The 14,373-nt window shown below is 40.5% G+C and overlaps 1 protein-coding gene across 8 annotated transcripts in view; it reads left to right on the top strand.

Annotated features, from left to right (window-relative positions):
• The window catches only part of si:ch73-287m6.1 (RIMS-binding protein 2), an 85,740-nt gene that overhangs the window by 3,654 nt on the left and 67,713 nt on the right, over positions 1-14,373 (top strand). For 7 of the 8 annotated variants that reach the window (XM_037752948.1, XM_037752946.1, XM_037752950.1 and 4 more), the window contains one exon: positions 11,039-11,182. In XM_037752948.1, the coding sequence (XP_037608876.1) occupies positions 11,039-11,182 (144 nt within the window). Of the gene's footprint in view, positions 1-3,606; positions 3,655-11,038; positions 11,183-14,373 lie in introns of those variants that run through there. The other variant, XM_037752949.1, reaches the window with a different exon arrangement.

The following is a 14,373-nucleotide window of genomic DNA, read 5'->3' as shown; positions in this document are numbered from 1 at the left end:
CGCACACCTGTCTGCTGTTGTGTTTTTAAATCTTCCCACACTATAACGTTTATGGGAGCTTTGATTCAGATTCACTGCCCAACACAGTAGATTGTAATAGACTTTTCTATCCTTGACCGATATTCTTTATGGGGATGAAAACAGAAGCACTGCCGTGGCTCGACGGGAACACTCAGGCCTTGAAGTGAAATATAAAATAACTTTTTTTTATGTTGTTGGTAAATTGCCTATTTTGTAATATACACACATATGCTGCAGTTGGTAACTTTGAGCAAGTTATTTTTTATAAAACTGACTATATCCTGACAGTAGTGCTTGAGACAGACAATCTGAGAAATAAATCATGTTCTGTGTCCTCCCAACACATTCTCATCCCAACTCATCACATACCGCGCACTTTGTCATGCCCATTGGCGTCACTTTATTTTCGGCATCAAAACCACTATAGTTCCCCTTGGCGTCACTCTAGAATTAGGCAACAAAACCACTATAGTTAGATGTAGGTAAGAAATACATGGTTGGGCTTAAAACTACTACGTTTGCACAGTGAAAATGACACAGAACGTTGCGAACACGAACGACGGCTGATTGTGACGTGACGCACAGGACACAAACAGCGGTCTTCTGGATGAAAGCCTTGTGTTTGTTGTACCCACCGGCCTGGTGTGTTTTTTCCCTCTTTAAACTACAGTACGACACTCTCAGCGCACTTTCTCGGAGCGTTTACTCTCGCTGCGGATGGGTTTACATTGTAGTTAATGGAACGCCCGGTGCGCTTCATACCGGCGGTACCGAACGCCGACAGCCGTGACAAAGCCTCGGTTTTTAACGCCCTAGGAATGAGGATGGGCTGGTCCTCCTGTAATCATAATGGCATTTAAAAGTTTCTACCGTGCCCGAACAAAAACAACCAATCAGAGTCCATATGAACCCCCCCCCCCCTCTTGTGGTATTCACAACCTCGTAAGTGGAAAGTTTCTGAAAGCTCCAATTTCAAGTTTTCGTTGTCAGAAATGGCGGAGGCCTTGGAAGTTAATTTTTCGGTACATAATAAGTTAATATATTGTAATTTCAGTCGTTTATTGTTTTTCATCGTAATTTTATAATATGTCTGAGGAAAATGTTGATATTCCCAACCACCTAATCTTTTTCCTCTGTCATTATGCCTTTGCATTTCCTGCATCATGTTACCCACTTACTAGCTTGCTAAATTTTTAGCCTCTGTGGCTTCTAGATGCCGAAAGTAACGTTAATATTCCCGTTGCTTCGCAGCGGTGTTCTCACGACTTAACCACTTGAACGCTGAGCATATCGTATGTATGACTTCCCATGTTGTAAACACGAGCTCACGAGTTTCATTTGAAGGCACCATGAGTCTCTGGTCAGTCACTACTCGCAAACTCCGATCAAACTGTCAAACTAGGCAGCGCTGATCCAATATGAATCAATATTCGGTTAATGTAATGTCCGTTTTTCACCTCAGATGTTTTCAGAAACATCTTGTTGTGTACTGTTTAAAGTTGTAAAATGAGAAAGTTGAGCCAAAAGCAAGCACCGCCCACCGTCCGGAGCACAATTTCTCATTATCGGCTAAACAGCACACTAGTACACTTTTCTGCCATTACTTTTTATTCCATATGGCCAGAAGAGGGCAGCATTTCAGTGTTAAACATCCACCAAGTTGAGAAAGAGGCCCGGTCCTGCCATGCTCCAAAGGTAGCAGCTTGTTTTAAGCAGTTAAATGACACATTGCCTAATTTGCTTTCAGCTATTTGCATATTTAAAGAGGTCATTGCATATTTCTGCCTAATCCAGTTTCCATCTGTTCCTGAACCCTGGTCTCACAGGGCTTCATGTCATCGTGCTCACTACGAGAGTAATGCGTCTACACAGTGAGGATGGGAACAGACAGCGAGCAAGGGTTGCTAGGCAACAGAGTGGAACAGAGCGTTCGTTCTGCTTTCTCTTCTCACTCACGCACAGTGTCTCTTTCTTTCTTTCTTTCTTTCTTTCTTTCTTTCTTTCTGTCCTCTCCTCTGTCCTGTGCCTCCGTCCCTCCGGTGTTAAAACGGAGAACGTGCCTGCTGCTGATGCAACCTCACTAAAACCCACCACGCTGATTCAATTGGAGTCGTCTGATCGGGGATTTAGAAGAGGTGAAGAGAGTATCCGAGGTCTGTCCAGGAACATGACGGAGTAGATTTGATTTGATGCTAGAGGAAAGTTACAAGCGGTAATGCAAAAGAAAGACTAATGCCTGAAATATAGTGAGATGTATGTGTATAAATGAGGGCTGTCAAAGTTAACGTGTTAATGCAGATTCGTTTTAATGCAACTAATTACTTTAACGTATTAACACAATCGATCTTTCAGAGGTTGCACCGGGCTCGGTTTTAAAGCTAGAGTGAAGATACTGGCATCATATGAAACTAGAAAACCCAAGGAATCCATTAGTCATACTAGTTCATCGCAAAGGAGGTTAAATAATGCTCCAAATTTATGCTAAATTTTGGAGAGGAAAATCTGTCATTGCCATTTTCAAAGGGGTCCCTTGACCTCTGACCTCAAGATATGTGGATGAAAATGGGTTCTATGGGTACCCACGAGTCTCCCCTTTACAGACATGCCCACTTTATGATAATCACATGCAGTTTGGGGCAAGTCATAGTCAAGTCAGCACACTGACACACTGACAGCTGTTGCCGCCTGTTGGGCTTGAATTTGCCATGTTATGATTTGAGCATATTTTTTATGCTAAATGCAGTACATGTGAGGGTTTCTGGATAATATTTGTCATTGTTTTGTGTTGTTAATTGATTTCTAATAATACATATATGCATACATTCATATAAAGCAAGCATATTTAGCCACTCCTGTGTTGATAAGAGTATTAAATGCTTGACTAATCTCCCTTTAAGGTACAATTTGAACAGATAAAATATGTGCGATTCATTTGCGATTAATCACGATTAAATATTTGAATCGATTGTCAGCCCTAGTATAAATGTAGGGGAAGGAGTTATGTATGCAACGTTGCAGAAACCATTATCTTATGTCAGTTAGAAAGCAAGATACAGGGGAGAGACAGGGGATGCTGGACCATGATCTGTTCTGCTCGGAGGAAGAAAAAAAAAGCTCATCTATGATGTAATGATTTAGACATCACTGCTCAACAGATTTACACAGTCCATTTAAATGAAGGCTGCCCCGCATGTCTTTTTTTTTTTTTTTTTGGCATGTGTGACGTTGGTTTTTGGTCAGTTGAACAGGGGCGTGCGCACGTCTGCGTTTGAGCGAGACAGAACGAAGGGAGGGGGGGATTTTTTTAAAGGAGGAGGATGGAGCAGAGAGCGCGAGAGGATGCGTTGACACCACACTCAGGGGTGGGACTCAGGAGGGAGTGTGAGTGTGCCAATCTACTGCAGCTTTTTCTTTTTTTGTTGCTTTCACTGCCTGTTACAGTGGCGCACAGACCAGGCGAGCTATTAAAGCTGCAGATCGGGGAAAACGCTCGTTGCAACTGCTGCACACACAGCAGGCACTCATGCACCGACATACACGTGCGGACGCGTCACCTCCGCCTCCACCGCCGGCTCGTGATGTAACGGGAAGGGAAGAGAGTCATTTTGGGACAAAGGGGGTGCTGCCTTTAAGGTAGGGGCATTGTCACTATCTGTATCAGCGAAAAACATACATGTCTGCTCTCTCGGTCCCCTTTTTTTTTAGTCGGGTCTGTTTTCTTAATGTCAAAACACTACAAGTGATGCACTGGATGCTGCTGGATGATTCTCAGAGATGTAATGCATTCTGGGAAACACAAGATGTATTGTTTTTTAGTGTTGGTGAATGATAGTGAATTATTTCTCTCCTGAGTAGTTGACGCTAGATTTATAACGGACTGTCTACCACTCCAAGTGAAACACATTCATAACAACACATGCTGGACAAGAGTAGCTTGATAGGCTTGAAAAGACTGATGAAAAATCTGTCTAATAGGCAGGTCAATAGCTGTACATCCACGGCTGACTGCATCAGGCGGCACTGATGCAAGTTTATCACTCACACACCAGATGGCGATGTGGCAATCTAATTTAAATCAGCCCTAGTCAAAATAAGATTACCTTGGGGTATCCTGGTGGGGTCGGTTGGCTGAGCACACGCCACTTAACCACAATGCCCTTATTGGTTCGAAGCCAGCCACCACATGCTGCTTTCCTGATCCATTCTCCTGTGTCTCTCCACCATCCCAACGTAGCAGAAATGCCATAAAAACCTTAGAAAATGCTGGTTTTATTAAGTGAACCATTAGATGAATACACACATAAAATGTATTGGTGTCCATGATGAGTTAAAATCGTTAATTACTGCAAAAAAAAAAAGTGGAGGAAAGCCGAACTGTGCACGGCATAAAGCACTAAAAAGCCTCTATTACATAATTATATGCTGTAACATCTTAATAGCTACCCACATTATCTGCTTTGCTTAATGAACAGTTACCCCAGCCTCCAGTTGTTCATCAGGTTTAAATGGATAATCCATTCACAGTGTACTCATCTTTGGTGTCGTCAACAGTGCTGCAGGTCAGACACAATTCACAGAAATCCAAGTTCCCCGAATGTTATTTTTCCTGCTTAGTGAGAAATATGTTTCTACAGATGTTGCTTTCATAGGGATAAATAATTTGGAGCAGAAAACAATGATTTTACAGTATCTTTAGCTTGTTGTTTTTCCAGGAATGTGTCCATGAACTTCTCACTGAATCGCGGCTTGTAAAGTGTGCCCCTGTGTACTTAAAGGGGCCATATTATAGTCATTTTTTTAGGTTCATACTTGTTTTTGGTTTCTACTAAAACATGTTTTACACGCTTTAATGTTAAAAAAACACTTTATTTTTCTCATACCATCTGTGTGATTATACCTGTATTCTCCCTCTGTCTGAAACGCTCCATTTTCGTACCTGTCTCTTTAAGACCCCCTCCTGAAAAAGCCCAATCTGCTCTGATTGGCTTCAGCCTGCGAGTGACATAGGAAGGGGAGCCAAATCTGAATGGCTTGTTGGATCACATGCTTTCTGATCTAGGAATCCCACAAAAAACTGATGGGGTTGTTTGTGGGTTAGTTGGCAATCCAGACACCCAAATGTACTGTATGTGCACAAGCACTAAAAAAGTGAGTTTTGTCCCCTTTAACTTAAAGTTAAACCCCCTTTTGACCTCTGGTTTCTACTCTGCTGACATGCCTTTGAGCCGTACCCTTTTGGTGCTGTTCCATAACTTTGATCTTTGTATTGTGGTCGGTAAACATAAAAATAATTTCTCTCTTTGTAAGAAGGAAAAAAAAAAATACCGTGCATATAATATAGCATCTGAAGTGGTTAAAACATCTTACATTGTGTGGCACTGAAATCAAAACATCAACATAGAATACTGAACAATGGTGAAGGACGCAGAATAGAGCATTAAATGATACCAGGAAAAACAGACATCACCTTCACCAGTAGTTGTCTAGCTATTCCTGTCTATAGGTTTATTGAGCAACACATGGTTAAAGGGGAACTATGGCCATTTTCAAAAATCATACATGTTAATATTATGGTCTGAGATAGTCCAAAAAATAGTAGTAAACATGAACAACTCTCCCAAATCTAAAAAACTAGAGTGCTAAAACTCAAATTTGTGAAGTCATAGGGTATAAAGTGCGGAGCTGCACCATAGACGATGAATTGAGAGAGAGGTTCTAGATGACACTGAGAGCACCCAGGGGAACGTTCTGAGTATACGGGAACATTTTTCTGCTTCACAACTGACAACACTACAATAGAATAAAGTTGTTCTGTGGGTCCCAACAATCAGTCTCTCCCATTCATTGTCTGTGGAGCAGCTCCAGACTTTATACCCTATGACATCACAAGTATGAGACTTACTTCTCAGGTTTCTGGCTTTGAGAGAGAGTAGCTCATGTTCACAAATATTGATTGAACTTTACTAGGCCATGGAAATAACATATTGGAATTGCTAATTTGGGTGGTGTTCCCCTTTAAATTTACATTATTGTAGACTTCCTCTGAGCGTTGTATACCTGAATCGTGAGATAGGACAGAGGGGGCATGTTGAGTAGAGGTTACCGCTGACATTTTTTTTATACATGGCTTCATTTGGGAGCACTAGTAGAGCTTGGAAGTCAGTTTACATTAGAGCAGTCAAAACTTCATAGCTTAAGTAATCTTTTGCCTGTGACTGACCCCTTGGGATGGACTAGCTTTATTCAATAAGATTAAAAGACACAAAGCAGGAAACAAGCAATTTTTAACACAGTGCTTGGCTTGGATAAGAGCAACTTATGAGATATTGTAACAGATGTAGACAAACACTTGAAAAATATTATTATTTGTTTGTGAGTGGTTGTCCCATTGTGATGAATATGAAAAGGAAGAGAGCAAAACCTAATATTAAACACAAAACACAAAGGACAATTCTTTGTTTGATGTTTGGAGTCTCAAGGTGACTGCCTTCTCTCTCATTCTTTCTGCCTAGTGTGCAGTCTCTTCTCTACTAATTAATGCTATATCATCCTTCCACACATTCTCAATCTACTTATTCATACATGATTTATATTTATATTTTTGGTATCTTATCTTATGGTCATCCATAGTGGTGTAATGTTGTGGACCTACTTACCAAACATGACGAAGCCTATATGGAAAACAAACAGAAAATACAACAATGTAACTAATAACCACTGTTCTATCACTTAATGACTGGATGAATGAATGCCAAATTGTGGACATATTTGTAACAATCATACATTGTATATAAGAAGTGGACACTGTCATTGGTTTATGGACTGCCCAGTTGAATCCTTACTGATAATTAACTGTTAATTAAGGCTTATTAATGCATTAATAATGTATTTTAAAGCATTAAATAATGTATAAATTAATACCTTAGTTAACATGAACACCATTAGTAAATGCTTATTAGACACTTTAGTTACTTTTAATTAACCGATAATTAAGGCCTATTAATGCATTAACTAATGTTAATTAATGTACCCACTTTAGTTACTGTTAATTAACTGTTAATTAAGGCTTATTAATGCATTAATATCGTCTTTTAAAACATTAAATAATGTATAAATTAATACCTTAGTTAACATGAACACCATTAGTAAATGCTTATTAGACACTTTAGTTACTGTTAATTAACTGTTAATTAAGGCTTATTAATGCAGTAACTAATGTTAACTAATGTACAATTATTGTGAAGTGTTACCAAATGGTACAATTAACTTTCATGAACTGAAAACACGCTGTGAAAGGGTTAAAGTTGTAAGACGAAAACACGGACAACTCCCAGACCGGACAACGCCGTGGAAGCAACCTGTCAATCCCAAGGTAGCCACGCCCTAAAGCATCCCCTGCTTTATGGTCTATTTGACTCTAAATGGGACCATAATTTACTAAATGAACATCATGCTGTACTGAAGACTTGAAACTAGCGATTGAGACCATAAACTCATATTTACAATGTTTACTGAGGTAATAAATCAAGTGAGAAGTAGGCTCATTTTCTCATAGACTTCTATACAATCAGACTTCTTTTTGCAACCAGAGGAGTCGCCCCCTGCTGGCTATTAGAAAGAATGCAAGTTTAAGACACTTCAGCATTGGCTTCACTTTTCAGAACTGGTGGTTGCCCACTGTGTAACAATGCATTCACTGCAATGCATCACTGTTATCCAGTGAGCCATTTGCTCATCCAGACTGAATTGAAATGCTTGCATTCAGAGCTTGTGTGAAAGACGACTCACCTTCAGGAGTGGATGCATGGCTGAAACAGGATGTTTCTCTGTACCTTTCACCCTCCCGGCTCACATTTAGCAGGAGACATTGTCAGTATTTCTTGTGGCCCCAGAGCGCACGAGTGCGTCATGATTCCCAACTCTGACGCAGCTCCTGTCAGAGCAGCTTTGGCAGCTCCCTCGGTACAAGGATGATGTCTCCCAAGTGGACGGCACACAATTGGGCTCCGCTGCTGTTGTCTGCTGTTGACTGATTCACTGAGCTGATCGCGTCTCAATTAGATGTCTCAACCTGGCATTGATAAAAGCCCAGTCAACCAGATGCAAAAAATTCATTTTTATAATTTTCTAATAACCACATGTTGTCAACCTTGTTTTTGCATCACATTCAGTTTTTGCACCAATGGTTTTCTGGGCTAAATGACTTCATAAATCAGTTCTCACATGGATGTCCATATGGCCTAATATCTCACTCTAACTAGGCTGACTGAATGTGTTAGTCTGTCTGTCTGTTTGGAAAACCCACAGCACTGGTTGGCAGGTCTATCTATCTCTCTGTCTGTTCTTGGATAGTCCACCATATTATCACTGGTGGGTCTATCTGTAGGCTTGTCTGCTTGGCAGGTCCGCTGTATTAGCAGGTGTATCTGGCTGTCTATCTGTCGGCTTGGCAGGTCCATCACACCGGCTTTGGTGGCGTATTTGGCTGTCCGTGTTAACTGACATATTGCCTGCAACTTTTGTTTTTTGTATTCTTTTTTTTTTGTGTGGAGGATGATAGCCTGGCTTGCAGTCAGGGGATCTGTTTGTTATTTATGTGTGTGTGAGTTCTATTGTGTGCCTGACAAGAGGCTCTGCTAACATGCTAATTGATACATCAGAGTGATATAAACTGATATCAGAACCATCTGTCGGTTGGCCTCTTCGGGGGGTTACTACAAGGGAAAAAGTGCTTGAAGAGAACAATGGGATGATATTTCCACCTCTTCCTTAATTCTCCTCCAATTGGAAATAAAAACAGATTTGGAGAGAGAAAAGTGAACAGGCTTCAGAGTAATGCAGCACAGATTTCTTTTTGTCTAGGGTGGTTTTCCTTTTATAGTAATATTGCAGTGGCTGGGCTGGATAAGTGTGCTTTTTTCAGGGGACAAATGGGAAGACTACACCCCATTTGGGATTTCATGATTGTAGCTCTCCAAAAATGTTCCCATTTCATACATTTATATTACTAAAAGTAGACAGGAGTGGAACATCAAATCCATTTTTAGATTAACTCATAGGGAAGGAGTTCTTTCCTCGGACACAAAAACGGAGCAAAAGGGCATCCTCGCATCCTTGGAGGGCGTTTAATTTCAGGAGGCACAGGCAGAGGTTTAATGCACTTATCCTAAATCAGCTTCCCCTCCTTTACCTCAGCCAAACAGCTGCTCAGCTCCTCTACTATCTGCAGCCCCTCTGGTGGCCTCAAAGTGATTGGACATTTTTTTTTTTTTTTCAAAGTACAAGACTGACAGCAGAGCAGTTCTATTCCAAAGCAAGACAAAAAAAAAATGCCATCAAATTGGACAAATAGATGTCTGGCATGAAGTGAAACTAACTGAGCAATGCAAGAAACCACTCACCACTCCAGCCTGCCTATTACAGATATGCAGTGTATTTCCATGGAGGGTTCAAGCATCAGAGGGAAAATTCACTTTCAAAAGCCATCAAGAAAACTTCTAAGGAGAAAAAACACTGACTGGCAAATCCTGCTGAGGCTCAAAACCTGTTGCAGTAGCAGCTTCATTTTCAGGCCTGGTAATCCTTTTCCTGTGACTGACCCCACGGGATGGAACTAAAGCCTCAGTACATCACTGTAAGCAAGATTGACAGCAGCCCTATGTCCTCTTTCATAACTTATATTAATCAAGTGCTCGTTTCCTTCTTATGTATAATTTTTTATATACCGACTAGTCTATCTGTCTGTTGGTCGGATGGACGTTCCACCGCTTTGATCTAGACTGAATAATCTCAACTGCTATTGGATGGATTGCCATGTGATTTGGTACAGACATCCATGGTGCCTATATAAGGGATCCTAATGGTTTTGGTAATCCTCTGGCTTTTTCTCCAGTGCCACCAGAAGGTCAAAGTTTTCATTTACCTAGTGAAATATCGGTACATCTATCCTTAGCAATCCCCAATTTCTTTCACCATGAGGTTCACATTTATGGTTTTGAGTGAAATGGATTGCCATGAAATTTGGTTCACCCTCAGGATGAATTGTAATAACATTGGTGATCCACTGACTTTGTCTAGCTCCATCATCAGGTCTAAATTTTTAAAGAGGACCTATTATGCTTGTTCCCTTTCCTTTAGTGTGTTATATAGTTTGTTGTGCATGTAAAAGGTCTGCAAAGTTTCAAAGCCCAAAGTCCACGCCAAAGGGAGTTACTCTCCCCCACAGAAACACTGCTCCTGAACTGCCCTGAAACGCCTTGCTTGAAGTCCCGCCTTTTCTTCCGCAACATGGTGATGTCACCAAGTAACACATGTGCAAAATACCTGCCTAGCGGCTAGTTTGACACGCCCTCAAACCAAACTAGTTAGAGTGGAGCTGGAGCGGAGTTCGAAGAGTTTGGTTTGGTTGACCAATCACAACAGTGTGGGCCAGCTAACCAATCAGAGCAGACTGGGCTTTTTTTTGGGTGGGGGGTTGACAGAGACAGACAGATAAGAGGGTGAAAAGAAGTGCTGCAGCACAGCCGGTATGAGAAAAATAAAGCGTTCTTGAACATTAAAGCATGTCAACACGTTTTAGTAGAAACCCAAAATACAAGCATGCACCTGAAAATAAGCGTAATAGGTCCTCTTTAATTTGTCCAGTGTTTTGGTCTATGACCAAATACTCGGAAAAGCTAATGACATCCAGCTATACTTGTGTTTAATGCTAGTTAACAACTGTTCACATGCTAACACGCTGAACTATGACGGTGAACATGGTAAACATACTTCAGCATCAGCATGTTAGCATTGTCATTACGAGCACGTTAGTATGCTGATGTTAGCATTTAGCTCAAAGCTCTGCTGTGCCTATGTACAGACTCCTAGTTTTGTTACTGTATATTTAGTCTTGTTAGTCATGTTAGATTTTTACACAGTATAGTATGACAACTACGACTAATAATAATGATAGTAATGATACCAGAAATGTTTTAATATTGGTGATTCTTCCTCATCTTTTCTTTTTTGTCGGCAGACAAGATATGAAGTTTCATCCCAGCAAGCTACAGGACACTCGGCCTACAATGTGAACCGTTTTCGATTGCTGGAGGAGAGAAACCGAGCTCTGAAGCTTGAGGTTGCCACGCTTCGCCAGGAGAAACAGCAGTATAGGAAACTGGTAAATTTATTGTCTCTTTTTTTATTTCACACAGATACTTCCATAATCTCTGTCGTTCTCAGCCACTCTGCTCTGTTCACACTCATTATTTTAAATACGTTTTTGTTCCTGCAAATGAGGACAATATACATATTTACTGATAACTCTCCTCTGGAATTGAAACTATTAAGATGTGATTATCGCGGCGCTTACTGTTGCAGCTCTTATTCTTCAAGGACGCAGCTGTGTATAGCGAGGGTGACTCGCGTGGCCCTGTGCACATATACTCCCTCTGATTGGTCCTGGTTATGCAGACATGTGGGCATGTGTAATGTGGTGTAAAATAGATAAGGAGGGGCGTGCGGTTTGGTGTGTATCGTGCACGGGAGTGTGTGTATGTGTGTATTTTTTGTTTGCACTGTATGCTCATGCATGCATTTATGTATTTAGTCCTTTGGAGGCCTCCCCCAGGTGGTCTCGGATGGCAAGGTGTGTGAGCCGTTGTCTTGGCAACACGCCTATTTGCAGGAGCGTGTGGACAGACCGGCGGAGGGGAACTGACATAACATAATGGCTGCTTCTGTTATAAGCCTCAATGGCTGGGAATTAGTTTCAGCAAAATAGAGCGAAACCTGCATTTACAAACGTTTTATTGGCAATGTTTCAGTTCAGTGTAGCTCTCAGGCCAAAATAGTTTGTCACACCACCTCATTTGGTTTGTGATTTAGAGCGTTGTCGCCTTCTCCCCATTGATGTGACGCATACCTGAGTTCATTATTTGAAAAACGAGTGTGGACTGAAACCAAAATGATTAGCTAAAGTGTCGCGTTTGTTGCCTCCATATATGAAAACTATAGATACAGTGCGAATGAAGAATTAAACATAATGTGTAAAACTTTCCCAGGAACCAATGGGCCACTCTCCTTTCAATTATATGAGCTGAGAAATCACTTATATTACAGCACAATGTTTACTTTTTAGCATGTCTTTTATCCGAACATATTAAAGGAACAGTGTGTAGCATTTAGGAGGATCAGAAATGAGCAGAAATGGAATATAATAATAATAATAATAATAATAGGGTTGTCAATCGATTTAAAATATTGAATCACGATTAATCGCATGATTGTCAGTAGTTAATCGCGATTTATTGCAAATTAATCGCACATTTTCTGTTCAGAATGTACCTTAAAGGGAGATTTGTCAAGCATTTAATACTCTTATCAACATGGGAGTGGGCAAATATGCTTGCGTTATGCAAATGTATGTATATATTTATTATTGGAAATCAATTAGCAACTTAAAACAATGACAAATATTGTCCAGAAACCCTCACAGGTACTGCATTTAACATAAGAAATATGCTCAAATCATAACATGGCAAACTCAAACCCAACAGGCAACAACAGCTGTCAGTGTGTGACATGGATGACGAAGCGTTAAAGAAATTAGTGGCGTTAAAACGAATTTGCGTTGATGTATTATTATCGCGTTAACTTCGAAGTATGTTTTATTTAGTGTATAATCACCTGAAAATACGAATCGTTGTGTTTTTGTTATCTTAGAATAAGCCGTTTTTATCTACATAGGGAGCGGGTCCTCTTCACAGAGCCGGCTGCCATGTTTGTACAGTAGCCCAGAACGGACAAACAAAACACTGGCTCCAGATAGGGCCACTCGAGTTTTCACGTTTTCGCGTCGGCCACCATAGTTCTCCTACACGCTTGGCACACGGAAGAAATTTCAGTCGGTTGCAATTTGCAGCCACACCACTAGATGCCGCCAGATCCTAAACGCTGCACCTTTAACACCTTTCTGTTCGAATAGCGAAATTTAGGACAACCTGCCCAGTGGGGGATTTTGTCCATCTTCACAGCCAAAACATTGGCACAAACCAAGTCTGTCACCGTATTTAACATGCATTAGTCAGCAACATAAGTCAATAATGTTATGTAATTATGTATGAGTGTGTGTTTGTGTGTTTTTTTTATACACTGTTGGAGGTTGTCCAGCTGGGTGCCCGGCAGTGTTTTCGCTGTCACTGCTGACAGCTACACTATCACAGACTGCATCATGGTCATTCATGCAAAGACAGACTCAGCTATGGATCAGTTAGACCAAGAGAAGCTCAGTCATGAGAGTGGGTTTGCTCATGCAGATATACTGTGGGCTTACACTGAGTGAAAGAATAGAAAAGATGGTGCTCGATCACATCCATCAATTTTGACTTTAATGCTAAATGAATTTTCTTTCTATTCATTTTTTTATTAGGGGAAGGAAATATAGCTATCTATTTTTATAAACAGCTCTTGATAATGATCAAAATCACAGCTGAATGTAGAGATCCAGACAAAAACCCTCATTAGATTGAAGATATGAGATTAAGAGATACGCTAGTACAAAACACACACACTTGCACACACACACCACACATGATTAGCCAGCTAGTTAGTTATGGTTTAAATGGATGGCTTCAAGGCTCTTTAATATCAACTCTATTCGATGCTTTTACTGCACAATGTATCAGTTGTCATTGTGAAACAGATCACATATTTGGTGACATATTAGCAGCATGACATGGCTTGCTGCTAGCTCTGTTGCACAGGGTGATGGCGGGTGCATAAAATGTACTAGCAGCCATATGCTCAAAGTTACTGTGAGATTAACACACCTTTTAACTTTTTAGTTCTGATGACATGGGTTTTTATCTGTAGAAGAAAAAGCAAAGTAAGAACTTTACAAATTACATATAATATTAAATTATAATCACTATTTTTATATTAACAATGGATCACATGACTTCTGCTATTGGTCTCACATTCGCCAGGTGGCCAGGAAGATGACATGAAATGAATGCCAATGTTGCTCCGTATCTGCTGGTTGTGTAAATAGACAGGTTTAAAGGTATGGTTGGCAGTGTTGTTCAAATATATATATTTTTATATCTGTTTAAATTCTCATAAATCAAATGCTTTGACAAAAAAAGAAAAAAAAATCCGGCATATGTGATGATCATTTTAGGGGAGTGGCTTTGGATGAAGGCCTTAAGCGACAGACTGTCAGCGTTGCCAAATTGGCGATTTTCTCGCTAGATTTAGCGACTTTTGGAGCTACTGCTGCTTGCTACTTTCTTTGGCAACACTGGGCTCGGTTTTTCGGTTGGATCGTTTTTAAAATCTAGTGTACTCTTGCTAGTTTTTCAACATTACCTA

Source organism: Sebastes umbrosus, chromosome 19 (assembly GCF_015220745.1).
Source record: "Sebastes umbrosus isolate fSebUmb1 chromosome 19, fSebUmb1.pri, whole genome shotgun sequence".
Classification (NCBI taxonomy): domain Eukaryota; kingdom Metazoa; phylum Chordata; class Actinopteri; order Perciformes; family Sebastidae; genus Sebastes; species Sebastes umbrosus.
This window is presented reverse-complemented; position numbering and strand designations above follow the sequence as displayed.